Here is a 21,270-nt window from a genome sequence, read left to right on the forward strand (position 1 = left end):
TCCTTGTGACCCTGGGCAAGTCACTCAATCCTCCATTGCTCCAGGTACATTAGATAGATTGTGAGCCCACCGGGTCAGATAGGGAAAATGCTTGAGTACCTGATTGTAGACCACTTAGATACTTTGATAGGTGGTATATAAATACCTAAAATATATAAAAGCTCCGAATACACAGCATAAACCTTTTAGACATTTATAAGTTATATCTGCTATTCCACTTTAGAACGTTTAAAGAATAGGCATGGGAGCCATGAATGGTCTTGAAAAAAACTGCACGTTTAGATACTTTGAATGTAAGTAATTATGCAGACTACTTTGGAAAGCTTATGAGTTTGTGTTATATTGACATGAAATTGACCAGAAGCAATTATTCATTGGAGGAGTGGTCTAGTGGTAGGGCTGCAGCCTTAGCACCCTGTTCCAACCAATCCTCCTGGCTTGCTCTCACCTCCTGGCTTTAAAGCAGGGGTCTCAAAGTCCCCTCCTTGAGGGCCGCAATCCAGTCGGGTTTTCAGGATTCCCCCAATGAATATGCATGAGATCTGTGTGCTTGCACTGCTTTCAATGCATATTCATTGGGGAAATCCTGAAAACCCGACTGGATTGCGGCCCTCAAGGAGGGACTTTGAGACCCCTGCTTTAAAGCCTCGCTGCTCAGCTTCTGGCTCTCTTTGCCCTTCTCTCCCTCCCCCCCCCCAAATTCATCTTCCCACTAATGTGCTTCACAGAATATTTGTTTCTGTTTCAATGAAGATACAGATAATTTATCCGGAGTGTTTTAATCTCATTCAGATATTCCACACAACGCCAGATCCAAATGTCCCGCTTCCGCAAGCCCAGCCCCGTTCAATTTCTAGAAGAACAAGAGCCATTTGCCTTTCAACAGGATCAAGAAAACCCAAAGGACGATACACCCCATGTTTGGCAGATCCAGACAGTAAGTTTCATTTAATAATTTGCCATCCTATAATATCACATTCCCATATGACTACTCAGAAGTTGATGGATGCCTGGAATACCCCACAAATAGGGTTGGTAATAATCAAAATTGTAGTACATTTCAGGTAATGTTTTATATAAATATTTAAGAGAGTAACAAAAACTAGGGAAGGGGAAGATGCTGGTTTAAAGGATATAACATCCTAGGTGGTGGTGCCATTATGAAAATTATATAGCTCTCTGTCCAGCGAGGTATAGCCCAGGGTTCATAGACAACTCGGCGAAAGACAAAGGCGTGTGCCGACAACTGAGCGCAAGACGGAGGCGCGCGCCAAAGAAAATTACAGTTTTTAGGGGCTCCGACGGGGGTTTTTGTTGGGGAGCCCCCTCAGTTTACTTAATAGAGATCGCGCCGGCGTTGTGGGGGGTTTGGGGGGTTGTAACCCTCCACATTTTACTGTAAACTTTACTTTTTCCCTAAAAACAGGGAAAAAGTGAAGTTTTCAGTAAAATGTGAGGGGTTACAACCCCCCACAACGCGGCGCGATCTCTATTAAGTAAAGTGGGGGGGCTCCCCCCCCCCCCCCCCCCCCTGTCAGAGCCGTAAAAACAGTAATTTTCTGCGGCGCGCGCCTCCACGTTGCACTCAATTGTCTGCGTGCGCCTTTGTCCCGGCGTGCTTTTGACCTTACACCATAGCCCAGGGGTCCTTAATGTAGACTTTGGGACATATTAGGTTTTCAGGCTATCCACTGAAGAGGAAAGGGAAGGGAATGGGGACTTGTATACTGTCTTTTTGTCGCTATGGCATTTCAAAGCTGACATTCAAAGCGGTGGGCACTGGAGGATTAAGTGACTTGCCCAGGGTCACAAGGAGCAGTTGATCTCACAACCTCTGGGTGCCGAGGCAACAGCTCAACCAGCAAGCCACAGCCCTTCCTCGTGAAGCTGCATGAGATATGTTTATGTGCACTGCCTTCACTGAATGTAAATTCTATCTCATCCATATTCATTGTGGGTATCCTGAAAACTTGACTGGGCTGGGTGTGTCCTGAGGACTGTGAGAACCCTCGGTATAGCCTAAAGGAGGGAGATGCCTTGGCTCACTTTCCCAGAGTGTGGGCATCCTAGAATGAGGCAGCAAAGGAGATGCCGGGTTACCAACCCCCCACCCCCGGAAATGTCTCAGTGATAAACCTAACTAAAATGGTGCTAGTGCTTAAATAAAGCAAAATATATAAATAATGCGTTGAGTGTGCTCAGTACCTCCTCACACATCGGTCACTTTGGAAAAATGACCAATGAATTAGGGAATCATAAAAATTAGTATGAAATACCACTACTTCAAAACAATACGCATCAGTATTGTTAGCCCAACGGAATGTACAGGCTATGGCCTCAAAATCGGAGCCTAAAAAAATTAAATATTGGCCAATGATTGGAGCAGGAGCATTACAACTACGCGGATTATCTCAGCTTGTGATTCACTGCTGTGCGTAGGCTCCGATTTTGAGGCCATAGCCTGTACATTCCGTTGGGCTAACAATACTGATGCGTATTGTTTTGAAGTAGTGGTATTTCATACTAATTTTTATGATTACGTTATATACCGCTGGGGTGATTAGTTTTAGGTTTTATACAATGAATTAGGGAACCATTTTGGCAACACTCCATTCTCTTTAATGCCTGCGCCTTGATTATTACAATTGTAGTTATAAATAAGATGTGATATTGGCCTACGATATGTCCGTCCTTAACTATAAAGCATCAAACAATTGAGAAACCAAAAGGTACTCATCTCGTCGTTGGTGGCTTGAAAGAGGAGCCTCAGTGTCGATGATATCACAGCTGCCACGACTGAAAAAATTAATGAGGTTCTTTGATACCAAAGTTGGGCGGTGCAGTGAAAACACAACAGGGATAATAAATCTCTCATGTCAGAGAGCCAAACTGGAAATATGAACCGAACCACACTAGTTATTTGCGAATTGTACCGCAGTTAATTTGTCCTTGCTGGATATTTTATAAATAGTAGATCTCATCCGCTTTGACTTAAAATGTGCCTTCATTATCTCTGCTAAGCTCCTCTGCCCCTGTAAAGAAGGATGAATGCAAATTTAGCTCTTTTCTTAATTCTTTTTTTTTTTTTTTTATTTCTTTATTCATTTTTTCATATTACAACAAGTGTATCAGAAAAATACATATAATCTTATAAACACACACTTGATTTTCCTTCATGAATACTTTAAGTACAATATATCATATTTATATTCATATTTTTATAATGTTTTCGATAATATGTAAATCATTTAATATGTATGACAAATATAAATAAAATAAAAACTCAGAAGAAAAGTTGGTCTCTTTTTTTGATCTCTAGAATGAGAGCTTTATTGTTCACATTTAAAACTGAAAGTACCCACAATTTGAATTTTTTTTCCAGCTATATGGACTATGGGCTCCTTTTACGAAGCCGCGTTAGCGACTTTTAATCACACACTAACCCCCGCGCTAGCCGAAAAACTACCGCCTGCTCAAGAGGAGGTGGTAGCGGCTAGGGCGGCCGGCAGTTTAGCGCACCCTATTACGCGCATTAAACCGCTAACGCGCCTTTGTAAAAGGAGCCCTATGTCTGAATTCAAGAGGGCCTGGGATAGGCGCGTGGAATCTCTCGGAGAAAGAAAGAGATAATGGTTACTCTGGATGGACAGACTAGATGGACATTTGGCCTTTATCTGCTGTCATGTTTCTGTGTTTCTATGTTGAAACTCCTATTTATTCCACAATTTTACTCCTGCCACCAAAATGATACATGCCCTAGGCATATCTCACTTCCTGTATCCCTTCCAATGTACTCTCTAATTGCAAGGACCAAGATGGATGAAGGGTTACTTGGCTTCTGCAACTTTTTCCTCCTCTTCTGCTACATTTTCCTGATCTTTTCCAATGACTTCCTGTTTTAGACCTTTGGTTTGACATTTTAAAGTTCTATGATTACCTTCTCTGTTTTTTTTTTTTTCTCTAGTTGCAAACTGGGTCAGTTCATAAATACATAACCTCTCCAATACTCAATCTTTCTTTGGTTCATATTTATATATATATATATCCTTTCAATTATATAAAGTTCTGGATGTTTGTTACATATAATTTTTCATTTTTATGCCTTTCATTAATTGGCTCTGGTGTATGTTTCTACATTTTCATGCTTTTAATTAATTTACTTTCATATATGTCTCAATTACTTTCCTTGTTTTAATAATCCCATACGTTTAATTTACTTTCACGTATGTCTTAGTTACTTTGTTTTAAAAATTCCATGTTTTTAATTATTCTTCTCTGATGTAATCTTATTTACTTTGCTTTTGTTTTATATTAAAATATCTATTATGAAAAGTTTTTTTGACATGTATACGTTTTACGTGTTATGTTTTTAGTGTCCCCTATTTGGATCCTTGTTAGGACATTACCTTTTTAAGAAGCATAAAATTGATGCTATTTGGTTCCAAGGACATCTCTCTTGCCTTTTTTTTTTTTTTTTCCGCTTGTTCCTTTAAAAATTAAAAATGCCAAGACAAAAATAAAGAATGACACACATTCCCCCATGTCTTTCTCAATAACAGACGATGGACTTTTCCTCCAGGAAATTGTCCAACCCTTTCTTAAAATCAACCACGCTAACCGCTCTTACCACATCCTCTGGCAATACGTTCCGGAGTTTAACTATTCTCTGAGTGAAAAAAAAATTTCCTCGAGGGAGGGGGGTGGGAATGGAGTATTATTTTAAATAAGAATGGGTTATTCGAAGAAGAATTACATTTTAATTATTGATTAAATAAAGGGGTGGGGGATAATATTACTTTCAATTATATGCAAGTTCAAAGTGCTTTTTTTGATTTGTTATTTGTTCAGCTTCATATGTAATGCACTATTACAGTGGTACCTCGGTTTACGAGTGCACCAGTTTGCGAGTGTTTTGCAAGACGAGCAAAACATTTGCAAACTTGGTGCCTCGTAAACCGAGCTTGCCGAGCTGTACGAGCGCCCCCCCCCCCCGGCGATCCGGCATCCCCCCCCTCCTGCTCACATTGCCCCCCCCTCCACCCGCGATCCTACTTTCCCCCTCCCGAGCAGTCAATGACACCCTTTACCCGACTTGGCACCAGTGCCGGTGCCCGAAGATCCTCCCTCTTCTGGCGCGGCCTGGGCTGGGCGGTGCATTGGAGATCCTCCTCCTTCTGGGCTGGGCTGGGCTGGACTGGCTTTGAGCATTTGCGCATGCTCAAAGCCTTCTGGTCTCGCTCTCAATCTCGGAGAGAGCAAGACCAGAAGGCTTTGAGCATGCGCAAATGCTCAAAGCCAGTCCAGCCCAGCCCAGATGAAGGAGGATCTCCGACGCACCGCCCAGCTGCGCCAGAAGAGGGAGGATCTTCGGGCACCGGCACTGGTGCCAAGTCGGGTAAAGGGTGTCATTGACTGCGCGGGAGGGCAACGCGAGCAAGGGGGGGATGCTGGTTCGCAGGGGGGGGAAGCTGGATCGCGGGGAGGGGTTTGGAACAGCGTCAGATTCCTCAAGGGGGGGGAAATGGAGCAGCGCCGGTAGCCTCGTGGAGGGGGGGGAGGAGGTGGAACCAATCAAAGCAGTTTCCCTTACTTCCTATGGGGAAACTTGCTTTGATATATGAGCAATTTGGTTTACAAGCATGTTTCTGGAACGAATTATGCTCTTAAACCAAGGTTCCACTGTACTTGAAAATCAATAAAGATTTATAAAAAATAAAAAAGTATTTCCCTGTAACTTAATCGCATTGTCATTTTTGGCAGAGTAATTTTGTTTTATATATTGTTTTTATGTGATAACATAATATATGTGCTTTTACAATCTACTTGGGTTTAAGCAGTAAATAACTTTTAAATAAATAAAACAGATTTTTCTCATTGTGTTCTCTCTGTGAAAGCATAAAGGATTTTTTTGTTTTGTTTAGTGTTTCTGTAATTAGGCAGAGATGGAGACACTCCACAAAAAGCCCATTAAAGCAGTATTTTTAAAGGTGCTGTGAACAAGATAAGCAAATGCTATGATGATCTTTTGTAATTATGTCCCAACAATTTCTATTTTAGAATTATTGAAACTGCAAATCCAATAACATTTATGCTGTTTTTATTTTTGCAATTATTGTTCTCCCACTGTGCTGCTTTTCAAATTAGGTTTCATCCTAAGCATAGCTCAATAAATTATATCAAGTTAAATAAAGGGAGCTCCCAATAGTTCTGCTACAGAAGAAAAACAGTGCTTAAGGATGCAGCTGAATTAAATGCAGTGGTGAAGAATGCATAATTTTGCGCTCCAGTACACTAACCGCTATAATTAAGCTTAGCAAGATATTTACAGTAAACAAATGTTGGTTAGGAAGAAGTTGGAGTCAATATTTTGTGCTGTGATCATAGCCATGGTTTCCATGACTTGTGCAGACTTCAGTTTTATCTCATACCTTTAGAGAGGGGCATAATCAAAACTTTAAAATGGCCAAAAGACTGCCTAAGTCGGCACTTGGATGTCCTAATAGCAGAGACGTTCGGTGTCAGGTCAAAAGCGTGCCGGGACAAAGGCCGCTCTAAATTACTGTTTTTAGTGCTCTGATGGGGGGGGTGTGGGGGGGGGGGTGTGGGGGGGGAACCCCCCACTTTACTTAATAGACATTGCGCCGCGTTGTGGGGGGTTGTAACCCCCCACATTTTACTGAAAACTTCACTTTTTCCCTGTTTTTAGGGAAAAAGTTCAGTTTACAGTAAAATGTGGAGGGTTACAACCCCCCATAACGCCGGCGCGATGTCTATTAAGTAAACTGGGGGGGTTCCCCAACAAAACCCCCCGTCAGAGCACCTAAAAACTGTAATTTAGAGCGGCCCGGCAGCACGCGCTGCGCTCAATTGTTGGCGCGCGCTTTTGTCTTTCGCGCCGTTGTCTATGAACCGAGACGTTCAAGTGCTGGTAATCAAAACCAACTTCCTGGCCGTTCAGCAGCACTTCTAAGCTGCAGTGCATTCAGAGCTCAAAGGGGCGTGTGGGGGGAGGAGTGTTATGGGTGGGAATCGGGCGGGCTTCCGCCCGGACGTCCTGAAGCAATAATCGAAGCTATTCCAGGACATCCCAGGCGGAACTTACATGAAGGGACTTAGACCAAAGAAAAATAGGTCTAAGTGCCCCAAAAGTGACCAAACTGACAAGATGACCACTGGAGGGTTTAAGGCATGAAACCCCCCCCCCCCCCTAACTGCCCCAATGGTCACGACCCCCTCCTACCACCCAGAGATGGGGATAAAAACAGCACATCAACTGATCGTGGCAGAGGGATCCCCCCCTCGACATCCCCGGACTTTGTTGGACCTCCCCCCTCCCGTACCTGACGATGACAGATTGGCAGGAGGGAAGCCCACTCCCTCCTGCCTACAGGGCCGCATGCTGTGAATGATGGGCCTTCCCCCTCCCAATGCATCTTGGAATGCAGTGGGAGGGGCCTAAGGCCCTGACTGGCTCAAAATGGTGATTTTGTGATTTGACTCTGTCTTCTGTCCTTTGGATTCCCTCTCCTTTGTTTCTGTATCATATAACATACATATGCATATTTACATCTACTCCTGAGCAGCTGCGTGTTAGCTGTCATTTCTGCATAGGTTGTGAGGCTGTTTTATAAAGATGCAGGTAGAGGCAGTGGAATGTGGTGAGCCACTTGGGCCAGAGCTTTAGAGAGCTTTGAAAATTACAGCAAGCGTACAGGATATATTCATCCAAGGAAAATGATGTTTACTCCTTACAATATCGTTCCAATGGCCCCAGATCTTTATAAAATTATTATAGTTCCCTTTCTGTATTGCAATTGCTCTTTCCATCTTAAAAATATGGCATACCGAATTCCACCAAAATGTATAATTAAGATTAGTATAATTTTCCCAGTTATTGGTGATATGCTGAATAGTGGTGGGGCCGGAAATTGATTTGCTTGGCCCCGGTGTTCTGCCGCTCACATGGGCACCTGTGTGTTGTCATAATATGACCTTAAAATAGGCACCTGCTTGTACCTCCTACCTAGGTGACTGTTCGTTGCTCTACACCAGTGCCCCGCAAACTTGTTCGAGCAGCAGCACAGTAAACGAACTGGTCGTGGCTCGAGGCGTCCAGAAGCGCGCCGACGTTGACGCGACGATGTCGCGCGCTTGTGTCGATGTTGACGCCTTTACGGCCCCTGAATCACCGGTGGGGGAGGGCCAACAGGGAAGATATGCAGAGAGAAGGCGAGGTGCTGGCGCCAGCTGATTGCCTACAGTACATGCCTCTCCTCACAAGAGGCACGTCCTGTAGGCAGTCATCTGGCACCTCTCCTCCTCCCCAGCGTCTCGCGACACACAGTTTGCGATACACCGCTGTACACATTGGTTTTATAAAGTACAGTGGTACCTCGGTTTACGAGTGCACTGGTTTGTGAGTGTTTTGCAAGACGAGCAAAACATTCGCAAAATCGGCGCCTCGAAAACCGAGCATGGCTTGATTTACGAGCGTCCCCCCCACGATCCAGCACCCCCTCCCCCCCTGCAATCCGGCACCCCCCCCCCCCCCCCCCCCCCCCGGCCGTGATCCGGCACCCCCCCACCGTAACCTGAAGTCCTCCAGACCCACCCGAACCCGCTTCTTACTTTCAGCTCGGCCTCGGCACCGGCACTGGCATGTCCTGTGCATTGGTGCCAGTGCCCGAAGATCGGCCTCCTCTCCTGTGCTGGGCCTTGAGCATCTGCGCATGCTCAAGGCCTGCGAGTTCACGTTCTCTCCGAGATCTCCGAGAATCTCGGAGAGAATGTGAACTCGCAGGCCTTGAGCATGCGCAGATGCTCAAGGCCCAGCACAGAAGAGGAGGTCGATCTTTGGGCACTGACACCAAAGCACAGGACATGCCAGTGCCAAGGCCGAGCTGAAAGTAAGAAGCGGGTTCGGGTGGGTCTGGGGGACTTAAGGTCGCGGGGGGAAGGGTGCCTGATCGCGGAGGGAGGGGGGGCCTTCCTGGGGAGCAATGCCGATTCTCGTGGGGGGGAGGGATAGAGCAGCGCCGCTGGCCTCGGGGGGGTGGGAATGTATCAAAGCTTTGATATACGAGTATATCGCTTTGATATACGAGTATTTTGGTTTACGAGCATGCTTCTGGAACGAATTATGCTCGTAAACCAAGGTACCACTGTATGTGCTTATATTGCAGCTCTGCCCAATCTACATCCCCAGGACACATATGTATACAACTGTACTGGCTTATATTAGCCAAAGTGTCCTTTCCATGCACAAAATATAAAATATCCCTGTACATATTCACAGTTCAATTTCTGTTGCATTGTACTCATTCATATTCAAAACATGACTGACGCACTATGTACCAAGCTGAAAGGTAAGATTTGATCCTGGATGTTATCCCTGAACATACACACGACCTGAAACAATTCAAATATCCCATAGAAGTCAAACAGGTAAAAACAGCAGGGTCTAAAGTTACAACCATGTCAAGCACAGTACCATACCTATAATAAATGAATGACTGTAGCTCCCATGCAGATCTTTGATCAACTTCTACATTCATTTATATGTCTTTTGTTTAGGTGATTCCTACAGCAGTAGTCCAACGAGCACCCCTATGGGTAGTATAGAGTCTCTTTCCTCTCATTCATCAGAGCAGAATAGCACAACCAAATGGCTTATATTAGCCAAAGTGTCCTTTCCATGCACAAAATATAAAATATCCCTGTACATATTCACAGTTCAATTTCTGTTGCATTGTACTCATTCATATTCAAAACATGACTGACGCACTATGTACCAAGCTGAAAGGTAAGATTTGATCCTGGATGTTATCCCTGAACATACACACGACCTGAAACAATTCAAATATCCCATAGAAGTCAAACAGGTAAAAACAGCAGGGTCTAAAGTTACAACCATGTCAAGCACAGTACCATACCTATAATAAATGAATGACTGTAGCTCCCATGCAGATCTTTGATCAACTTCTACATTCATTTATATGTCTTTTGTTTAGGTGATTCCTACAGCAGTAGTCCAACGAGCACCCCTATGGGTAGTATAGAGTCTCTTTCCTCTCATTCATCAGAGCAGAATAGCACAACCAAATCGGTATCGCCCCAACATCGAGAGAAAGCAGGAGGGATTTCCTGGATTGTTGTTCCACCTACCTCTTCTAATGGACAGAAGAGTTTTAGTCTATGGACTACCAGTCCCGAAACGAGTTCTAAAGAAGATACAGCAAAAACAGATGTCGAGTCAGACTGTCAGAGTGTTTCTTCTGTCACCAGTCCTGGTAATCTGTCTCCACCTGTAGACCTTACCAAGAAAGGACCATATGGATTGTCTGGGCTAAAGCGATCTGCGGCTTCCTCACTTCGATCAATTCCTTCAGTTGAAGGTAAACGCAAACCCTTTTATCCCCCCTATATTTTCTCTTTTTGCGGGGGGGGGGGAGGAAGGGGAAGAATGGGCTGCCAGTTAGTTATGTTCTCTGGCTTCTAGCTCAATCAGGTTCCTTTGAGCACAAAGTAGAGGTGCAGTTACTAGCACTGGGGGGGGGGGAGGCAAAGAAGCAAAGACGGTACATTTTACACCCTCTTCACTTACCTAACTCGGCCATTGCAGTCAGCCAGGAGCTTTAGATCATTTCTCCTTCTACATTGTAATAGAGTGAATATTGAGTCAAGCTGCTAAGGGGGGAATTCATCAAACAGTATTAAGGTTTAATGCAGTGTTTTTCAACCTTTTAACACCTATGGACCGGCAGAAATAAAAGAATTATTCTGTGGACCGGCGGTTGAAGAACACGGGGTTAAGTCGTGGGTCAGACCCCGCCCATCTCTACCCAAGCTCCACCCCAGACCCCGCCCCCATAATAGTACTAATTGCACCTTGCACGTCCCATGCCTCATCTGAAAGCCTTCCCTCTGGCGTTGCAACGTCGGAGAGAAGGCTTCCGGTTCAGGCGCAGGATGCCCTTAGGAGCCACTGCCCGTGGCTTTGTGCACTGAATCAGTTAGGAAGAGGGAGCTGGCTCGAAGATAACGCCGCATCGATCGCACCGTGGACTGGCGGTCGAAGAATACTGTTTTGGGCCTGATACTCGTGCTGGCCCTGTGGACCGGCAGGAAATTTCTGTGGACCGGCACTGGTCCATGGACCGGTGGTTGAAGAACACAGGTTTAATGCACCTTAACTCCTATTAAACACTAACCCCCAAATTCAGTAAAAGGCTCCTAAAGTTGTATGCTTACTTTGATATGCATAGCCGATGTACACACCCAACTTAATTGCTTAATCGGTGCTGTTAATTGGCAATTAACACCTTATAATTGTTGTTAATTGGAGTTAATTGAAAGTTACGCACACAGCATGGTAGACATATAGCACAAAGTGATATTCACCTTGTGTAGTGCGCTTAACTAAAAATAGGTGTGGCTAGGGGCAGACCGTGGATATCTATATTTTTTAGTTATGCACAGGTTTTTGACATGTGCGCTGCCTAGCCTAAATTGAGTACGCCTAATAGTTTGAACACATAGCAATACGTAGGAGGCACTAAGCGTGATTCTAGATAGTGCGTATAATTTTTATAGGCTTATGCCCTAGTCAGCATTGATTTATTAGGCAGCATATATAAAGCCCCTAGATGTAAAATGGGCTTTAGAATTTTAGCATACTCTAATTCCCTTTACTCACATTAAAGGTGCTTTAAGCCCTAGCGCTGCTCAATGAATTCCCTCCTAAGTAGCACTATTGAGGGTAAAACTAAAGCACGCTGAGACTTATTCACTCCAATCGTGGTCCAAAACTCAAACCCTTTGCATAGCGGCACGTTCTAATGTCATTAGCATTCGAATGTTCTAACACATGCTTATTAGATAATTCATTGATATTGTGCTGACATCATATCTGTGATAAGAATAGCCTTACTGGGTCAGACCAATAGTCCATCAAGCCCAGTAGCCCATTCTCACAGTGGCCAATCCAGGTCACTCGTACCTGGCCAAAACCCAAGGTGTAGCAATATTCCATGCTACCAATACAGGGCAAGCAGCAGCTTCCCCCATGTCCTTCTCAATAACGGACTATGGACTTTTCCTCCAGGAACTTGTCTAAACTTTTCTTAAAACCAGCTACGCTATCCGCTCTTACCACATCCTCTGGCAATGCTTAACTATTCTCTGAGTGAAAAAAAATTTCCTCCTATTGGTTTTAAGAGTATTTCCCTGTAACTTCATTGAGTGTCCCCTAGACTTTGTCATTTTTGATGGAGTAAAAAATCGATCCATGCGGTTATTATGGGTATACAAGGGCTGTTCAAGATAAGAAAATTGGGTCATTAGGGCATAGACAGGGGGTGGGTAAGCAGAGTGGGCAGACTTGATGGGCTGTAGCCCTTTTCTGCCGTCATCTTCTATGTTTCTATGTTTATACTGACACTTACCATATTTCTGCACATAAATAACTAAAATACTAGCAATTGTTTGCATTCTTAGTACCTAAAATTAGACAGTTCCTTATAAAATAACCTCGTATTGTTCACAAATATATATATCTCTATTTGAGTCAGAGGTATTACTTTTGTGTGTCATATTCACTCATTCTGGTTCTTTTTTTATCCTCAGGTAACAAAAGTTGTAGTGGTTCTGTTCATAGCTTACCGTCCATAGACCTCAAAGACACTCCAAAAATTCCAGATAATCCTGATTTGCCTCCAAAAATGTCCAGAAGGCGATTAGACACATTGTCTAGTAACGGCTATCAGAGACCTGGATCAGTGTAAGCCATTAAAACTGAATGTGGATGTGCTGAAATTACTCCTGGCACAATGCTATGGTTGATTACTGCACTTTAGTTGAAGCACTTGTGTGGGAAGGGAAGGGCTAGGCTAGTTGCAGAGGCAAAAGTCACCACGAGGGAGGGATCGGTTGCTCTGACTCCAGCTTCCTACACCACTGACCACAGTTAGGACAGGCCGAGGTGGGTGGGAGAGGGGGCAGACTGTCTGGAGAGTCAGCAAACTGAATACCTCAGGGAAGGGAGGGATCGCTTCTGCCCCAGTACTTGAAAATAAACCATCGGTTTATATTTGAGTTAATATTTTCATCTAAAAAATCTCGATTTATATTCGGGTAGGCTTATATTTGAATATATAAAGTGAGTGAGGGCAGAGCACTCTTCACAAACACAAATTTACCTAGGAAATTGTAGGTTGGTTTATACCATTCATACCTGAAAGGTAACAGGATAGGGGGATTGATTTGCTTATTGAAGTTGTGTAATTTGTGGTGAAGATCGCTCAAAGATCCTAGCTGTCCTTCGTTTTTAGAGATAGCCCACAACAGAAGCAAGTATAACAAATATGCAACAAATAACATACCTATAACTCATACACATAAATAATTACCAAGGGTTGATTCATAAGCCATGGCAACTATTTTTTTCTCTTAAAAATGCGCCAACACTGGAAATCTAATAATATATTTGAAAGTGTGTGACATGTATTTCTAAATGTTGCCACCAGATAAGAGATGAATGCAGGCATCTCTGGTAGGAGAGAAGCAATGACTTATGAATCAACCCTCAATATGAAGACATAGAAGAAATGAAAATACATAAGTAAGCTTTGAACAGGAAGTTTCAGAGTTTAATCCTTCGGCCGTGACCTTGGCACTAGTGAAGGGTAGGCATATCTTACCGAAAAGCACTGACCTGGTAAGATGAGAAAAACTCTCAAAAGCTACTCAAAATGTCTTTAAGGTGGTCCAAGAAAAAGGTGCTGGGTGCAAATTTGTTTCAACCCTGTTTTCCATATATAAGTGAACTAATAGGTGAGCTACATGGAGGGGCATAATCAAAAGATACGTCTAAGTCTGTTTTGGGCCTAAATTGCTAGTCGCCCAAAGTCAGCAGTGTCTACAGTCCATTCCCGAAAAATACGTCCAAAATATTTCTTTTTTCGAAAATCGTCTAATTATACGTCCAGCCATTTGATCGGCCAGACCACTAAGTCATCTATCTTTATACCCCATTCTCGTCCAAAAATTTGTCCAAGTTAAAAACACCTAGAACAAGATCTTTTGGACGTGGGAGGAGCCATCAAAGTAATGGACCGGACACCCAGTAGTGGAGCACCTTACAGGGCACTGCTGCAAACTTCCCAAAAAGGGTGCCATATAAACATCTCACCAGAACTCCTTTATAGGTCATGGTGAGCCCCCCCAAACACCCCAAAACCTACTAGACCCACCTGTCTACAACCCCAATAGCCCCAGACTACTTAAGCCACCTTTGTGCTGCTCTACTAGGCTCTCCTATGCCAGGTGCTGATGTTCTGGAGGCAGGCATGTACGTTTTTATTCCGATTTTTATGATGGTAGGGGGGGAGGTCGGTGATCACTGGGGGAGTGTGTGGGGGTCTGTACTTTGTGTCTGCAGTGGTTATCTGATCACCTTGGATACCTTCTGGGCACTTAGACCTGCTTTTACATCGCCTAAGTCACAACAAGTTCCGTCCAGGTAGCCTCGTTACACTTTTGGTTATAGTTGCAGTACGACTAAGTCTAGGTCAGCCTATGTCCCGCCCAGACCCCGCCCTGACCACTCCTCCTAAAACGCACCTTTCATCTCTGGGCGTACAGCAGCACTGAAAAGGCCTAAGCTGTTTTTAGATACGTCTAAAATCCGTTTCGGTTATTGGCACTTGCACGACTTGTCTTATTAATCGTCCAAGTGCCGATTTAGATGGGATTTTAGACTTATTTCCGTTTCGATTATGAGCCCCATAGTATTTAAATATTTTGAATGTTCAGCTCATATATGAATTTAGGTAAACATAGGTTGCCAGTAGATACTTGTAAAATCTAAATCGTATAAATAGCATCCACACTAAGTTTACTCAGCTCAGCATCGTGCTGAAATGCATCCATCCCACCGCACATAAATTCTTGCAGCTATTAAAGCAAAATGTTTTAAGAGCTGGTACAAGTAATAAGCAGCAAAATGTTCTCATCTTGAAAGTGTAAAATGTAATGCTCTTATGTATCTGGATTGCAAAAACAATTGTTCTAGCATTTTTTTTTTCCCCTGTTCCTTTCGTAATCTTTGTCATTCACACCTTGATCTTTCAAATATAACTTTAAAAAAAACGTTACTATATAATGAGATCAGTCTCTTCTCTGCTTCATTTTAGGGTTGCAGCTAAGGCCCAGTTGTTTGAAAATGCCAGTCCTTGTAAGCTGGATTCCTCCAGGCGGTAGGTTTTTCTTATTAACGCGACTGCCATTGATTTTCTTAGCTGTCTCCTTTGAAACGGATGTTGCTGGAATGTGCAGAGCTGTCTGTTTGCAGCCATTCAGCCGTGGGGCACATATGTGTGGAAGTGTGAGGCGCAGGGGTTAGAGCTACAGCCTCAGCACCCCGAGGCTGTGGGTTCAAATCCCTCGCTGCACCTTGTGACCTGGGCAAGTCACTTATTGCCCCCAGGTACACTAGATAGTATGAGCCCACCGAGACAGATAGGGAAATGTGATAAAGTACCTGAATGTAAACCACTTAGGATATAAGTGCTATATAAAAAATAAAATTAAAATAATATGATTCCAGGCTGCTCACATTTTATAATCATAAGTGTTTGAGGCTTGTGGGGGTAAGGCAGAGCTTACAGGAAAGGGATAGGGACTGTGACAAAACTCGCGGGGATGGGGGGCGGAGAAATTGAGTTCCTGCAGGAACGGGGAAAAATTTGTCCCCGTGTCATTTTCTGCCCTATAGCCCATATAATCTGCCATCATTTGCAATGTTTCTGTTACCCATACGTTAGCAGGAGATATGAGCATCAAAAGTCAAAATTTAAAATTAGAAGACTGTGCAGCACATCTCTTGGAAAAAATATTTCCTAGAAAGCGGAATATCGCAAACTATTTAAGGGCACCTTTAATTTCAAAAATTCTTTCCTTTTTAGTTGCGAAGCTCTAGAGACATCTGGAAAAATTCTAACCAAATCCCCACAAAATTTGTTAACCTATTTTTAAAATAAAGTTTCATAATTAACATTTTATCTGTCTCACTCATGCATGTTATCACCAGAGTGGACCTACTCTGGATCACATCCTGACTATCTTCCAGAAACTCTGTCAAATTAATTTCATTTAATCACCAAGTGGTGGGTTCTTTTTTCTTTTGAGGAACATAATAATAGTTGTTAATTGGAAAATCCTCCGCATTGGGTAACCCCAGTATTTCTTTAAAAAATTTTCTTAACAAGATTTCTGAAGATAATAAATGAGTTACTGGGAAGCTAACCAAGCGAAGATTCCTCCCTCTATACATATTTTCCATTAATTCCATTTTTGAAATTAAAAGTTAGAGTTTTAGCTCTACAGGCATCTTTTTACCTAAAATTTCCCTGTAAATGTCTTGTTAAGTTACAAGACATTGAATATGTTTTTTGGGATCCCATTCAATTGCAAGAATTTTTGAGTGCTAGAGAACAGAAGTGAGTTAAATAATAAAGTGGTTTTTAGTTTCACTACTGAGAAACAAGAGGATATATCAAGAACCAATATAGAGTAAGAAATGGCTTAGGATTCGCGAGGATGAATCGTGAGTCGTGAATCATTTCTTTAGTTCTTTCTTTATAATTTGCCTATTTGAAATAGTATCATGTTTCCCCTTTGTTGTGGGCTTGGAAAGGAAATTGTGTATGAAGGTTTGAATATTGTAAAAACTTGTGGAAGATTCCTTTTTTTCTTGGTATCGTATGATATTGTAATTATTAAAATTTAAAAATAAAAAAAGGGCACCATATTTTTGTGTCCTCTCCATTTTTAGATCTAGTTGTACCATATTTGTAAAGAAAAGAAGAACACTTGGCACTGTGATAAGACAGGCGGGTATTTTGCTCACGAGGCTAGGCCCTTTGCTTGGCTCGTTGATAGATTGAGGTTTTTCCCCCAAAGAAAACTCGTTGAAGCTCTTTTACTAAATAGGGGACCTGCACTATCCCCAGCATGGGTCTTTGCCACATGCTAAGGCCACTTTTAGCACTGCTAGAAAATGGCCAGTTTTTCTATTTTGGCCATAATGGCCACACCCTAATTTTCTGATTAGCGTGCGGCCATTAGTGCATGATCCCTTACTGACACTATTTTGTAGGAGGTAAGGGCTCATGCACTCGGAGGGGAGGGAACCTCGTTAGCATGTAGCAATATAACTAAACTAAACCTTAGGTTTATAAACCGCATCATCTCTACAATCGTAGAGCTCGGCACGGTTTACAGGAATTGGGATAGAAAGGAAACTCCAAAGAAAGGTTAAAAGTCAGAAGAATTGGTTAGAGGGCTTAGGATATCAGAGAGGGAGGAAGTGTTACATTTTTTGGGAATAGCCAGGTTTTCAGATGTTTACGGAAAAGTTGGAGAGAGCTCAGATTCCGAAGAGGGGAGGTAAGGTTGTTCCAGAGCTCAGTGAATAGCTCAGAACATGTCTATTCTCCGCCCCCCCCCCCCCCCCCAGCACTATCAAATGAAAACTATTTTTTTATGTATTGATAGTTTGTGCACATGTAAAAGCTACCACAGGACGCTTGAGCATGCATTTTAACCAGCACTGGTTAGTGCTCACCATTGTTTAGTAAAAGGGCCTCTTTGTTTGGAGTAGGAGAGTGGAAGGTATTGATGCCATTCTGTTATGGAAACTTGGTGTAGATGCAGTGGCATAGTAAGGGTGACTGGTGCCCCTCCCCAGCCCTCTTCCCCGCCCACCCCCTGCTGTATGCGCGCCTCCTTCCCTTTCCCCACACCTTTTTAACCTCCGGCATGAGCAGCATGCCCACATCGGTGTCGGCTCGCCCTTTGACGTCACTTCCTGCCACTGCTGGTCCGGGGGTGAGAAGAAGAGGCGTCCCGGCAGCGTAGTCAGAAGGCAGAAAGTCAGCCGGCGTCGGAGATCGGGGCAGAAAATCAGCTGAGGCAGGCGCTGCGCATGCGCAGCACGGATCACGGCGCACGGAGATTGAAGTGCGCATCCGCGCTAAGGGTTTTATTATAGCGGATAAGTAAGTATAAATATGTGAGTGTAAGGGGAAGTGATATCAGAGAAAATAAATTCCCAACAGATTTACACGTGGCTGATTAGAATCAACAAATGCCACTGGACCACTTTTTACATCATTCAACACTACTTCTGTGGTAATACATTACATAAGCTCTGCTCTAATCTAGTTAGGCTCCAGGATGATCTGCCCTAGGCTAGTATTCTGTAAGGGAAACTTTGCATGGATAGACCTTTTCAAAATACTAGCTTAGTGTGCATTGTAGCCCGGATTCTGTAAAAGACATCTACAGTTAGGAACTTAGGTTGGCATGACTAACTTAAATTTTGAAATTGGTCTTAATTGGCGCTAATAATTTAAAAAATAATTAGCCAGTGCGATGTACGCATCTACAGTGAGTTGCCTACCGGCAAGTGGGCGTAATTTGGGGCAGAGTACGGGAGCGGAATGACCTAGGCACCGGTATTTTAGGCTAATAAACCCTGGCATAATGTACCAGCGCTTAAGTTGATTGAGACGCCACTAAGTGCAACTCTGAAAATGGCGCCTAACTTCGATTGGCATACGGTAGGTGCCGCTTTTCTAGGCACCTACCAAACTAGGCGCCGTTTATAGACTCTGAGCCCGGTGCATCTAACTTTGGGTAAGAGTATTTACGCCTGGCAAATGCTGGCGTCCGTTTTAAGGGAGGCGTCTTTTCCACCAATGATCAAGTCTTTACTTGAGCCAAATAGTCCCAAGACTTGATCATTGGTTGAAAAGACGCCTCCCTTGCCTTTCTGTTTTGTTTGTGCATATCCCAAGGTGAGGTGTTCTTCTGTTTGCCTGTCGGCATACGTTTTAAGTCATTGAAAAGTTAGAGGGAGGTGGTACTATGTTAGACGTTAAACCTCCCCTTGATAAATGTAAAAGTCGTCTCTTCCTGATCTTTACTGGAATAGCTGTTCAATTGATCACAAAAAATTGGTAAAATTATGATAGATTAAACTACACATTTTGGTGGACAAATGTATGTAATATATACAAATATGAGAAAATGAATGCTGAATGTTTGGAATACAGTGCTTTATTTAACAAAATATGGGGTCCATTGGCTTTATTTGCTGATTCACATTAAGAGTTTTTGTTGTTTTAAGATTTTATCATTACATATCCGGGAGGGGGGAGGGCAGGAGGTAATTGAAAAAAAAATATATTAAATTTTCGTTTTAATTGTGATAAAGTTACTTGGTATTATCATTATTTGATAGAAGGGTGGGTGGGTAAAGTTATGGTTTTTATATTAATTGTATGAAATGGTGTATTCTATGAAAAATTGTTCTGTATTTTAACAAATGTAATACACTGTTGCAGTTTATAAAATAATAATAAAAAAATTTTTTAAAAAGAAAAGTTAGAGGGAGGTGGTTGGTTCAATATTAATACCATCCCTGCTTTTTTTGATTAAATTATTCCCTCTTATTGTGCTTTTATGTTGATTTCTTTTAGCCAAGCCAAAGCCATGTATTCCTGTAAAGCCGAACACAGTCATGAGCTTTCCTTTCCCCAAGGAGCAGTATTCCTTAATGGTAGGTTGAATACATTTCCCATTTACAAAAAAAAAAAATTATAAATATTATTTTCTGTAATGAAGAATGCATTGTCATTTGTTTCTCTGTTAGCTACTTCTCTGTCATCTTGCCTCATATGCTGCTAATTACTAAAATTCATTCATACATAACACTTTTACTGTTTTAACATCTTAATATTTTGTGCAGTGTACCCTTCTGTGGAACCAGGCTGGCTGAAAGCAACGTACGAAGGCAAAACAGGATTAGTTCCAGAAAATTACGTTGTCTTCCTCTAATAACATTTATTGGACAGCTGTATCTTCATGGTATCCATGGAAACAAATATTAAGTCCTGATTTTATCTGACACAGATAGGGGATCGGCCAGTTAATTGAAAGTGGTAGATTTCCGTTGACTTCTGCAACTACGGACTATTCACCTCTGTATAACCAAAATGTCCTAATGACCGACAAGATGTGGTATTTTATATTTTTATAGTTCTGTGTCAATGCTGGTGCCTAATTTGCCTTTAAATGTTCTGTGACAGAGTATGCTTCTCTTGACATACACCAGCAGGGCCATAAGCTGCCTGTGTACAAGATGTACGATAATCTTATGGTACGTTTATAAGGCACTGGCGTAATTAAGACGGTACTCTGGGACACTTGCTCCAATTTTAAGCATCAGATTTTTTTTTTTTAACAAGTTGTTTGTAATATATTATTGTAACAAATGTTTCAGAAATGATTCTGAAACAGGCAGCACGGTTGGTCAGAGACGACATTGTAATGGTTGTCCAGACCTATTGTCCAAGTGCCTTATTTAACCCCACATGTGTGAGTAAGCGTCAGGCAAATGCCATCTGTGAAGGATCTCCTTTTTTTTTTTTTTTTTTTTTTGCTTTTATATGTAGGATTCATTAATTTTAAAACAAATATATATTTTAATTATTTAAGTTATATTTTTCTGTTTTCCCATGTTTGTTTTTCAAAGATGCAAACGTCTCTTGGACAGAATAGAAACATAGGGGCTCATAATTGAAAGAGAAAAACGTCCAAAAACCGGCCTAAGTCGGCACTTGGATGAACATTTCTCAAAAATGTCCAAGCACCGATAATAAAACCGGGTTTTGCACGTATTTCTAAACTACCTAGGCCTTCATAGTGCCGCTCAATGTCCAAAGCTAAACGGGGCGTTTCGGGAGGCGTGTCGAGGGCGGGAGTTAGGCAGGACGTGGGCCGGCTTAGACTTAGTCATACAGCATGTATAACCGAAGGTTTAACAACAGAGCCTAGACGGAACTTGGACGTTGTGACTTAGACCATGTAAAACATGGTCTAAGTCACAAAAATCCACCTACACTCACCAGATAAACACTGCAAACACATAACACACAGATCCCCACACACTACCCCAGTGATCAAACCCCCTACCCCCATAAAAATTTTATTCACAACTTTAAATTTCAGCCTCCAGACCATCATCACCTGGCCGCTTGGCATAGGAAAGCCTAGTCGTTCAGCCCAGAAGCAGCTTAAGTCGTCTTGGGGGTGAGTTAGAGACCCATAGAGAGGAGGACCCATGCCCATAAGCCCCTGTAATCACTGCATTCATACTTAAACATGTGCACTCCCCTATACACCCCTAAAACCCTTTTTTACTGGCAT

General features: G+C 42.7%; 1 protein-coding gene across 1 annotated transcript in view; it reads left to right on the forward strand.

The window, feature by feature from the left end:
- ARHGAP42 (Rho GTPase activating protein 42) overlaps positions 1-20,469 on the forward strand; it is a 359,221-nt gene extending 338,752 nt beyond the window's left edge. The window contains exons 19-24 of the mRNA XM_033949795.1: positions 793-937; positions 10,011-10,394; positions 12,625-12,778; positions 15,192-15,254; positions 19,542-19,621; positions 19,811-20,469. Of these exons, the coding sequence (XP_033805686.1) occupies positions 793-937; positions 10,011-10,394; positions 12,625-12,778; positions 15,192-15,254; positions 19,542-19,621; positions 19,811-19,899 (915 nt within the window). The 3' untranslated portion in view covers positions 19,900-20,469. The remainder of the gene's footprint in view (positions 1-792; positions 938-10,010; positions 10,395-12,624; positions 12,779-15,191; positions 15,255-19,541; positions 19,622-19,810) is intronic.
- Positions 20,470-21,270: the final 801 nt, after the last annotated feature.

This window comes from Geotrypetes seraphini, chromosome 6 (genome assembly GCF_902459505.1).
Source record: "Geotrypetes seraphini chromosome 6, aGeoSer1.1, whole genome shotgun sequence".
In the NCBI taxonomy this organism is placed as follows: Eukaryota; Metazoa; Chordata; class Amphibia; order Gymnophiona; family Dermophiidae; genus Geotrypetes; species Geotrypetes seraphini.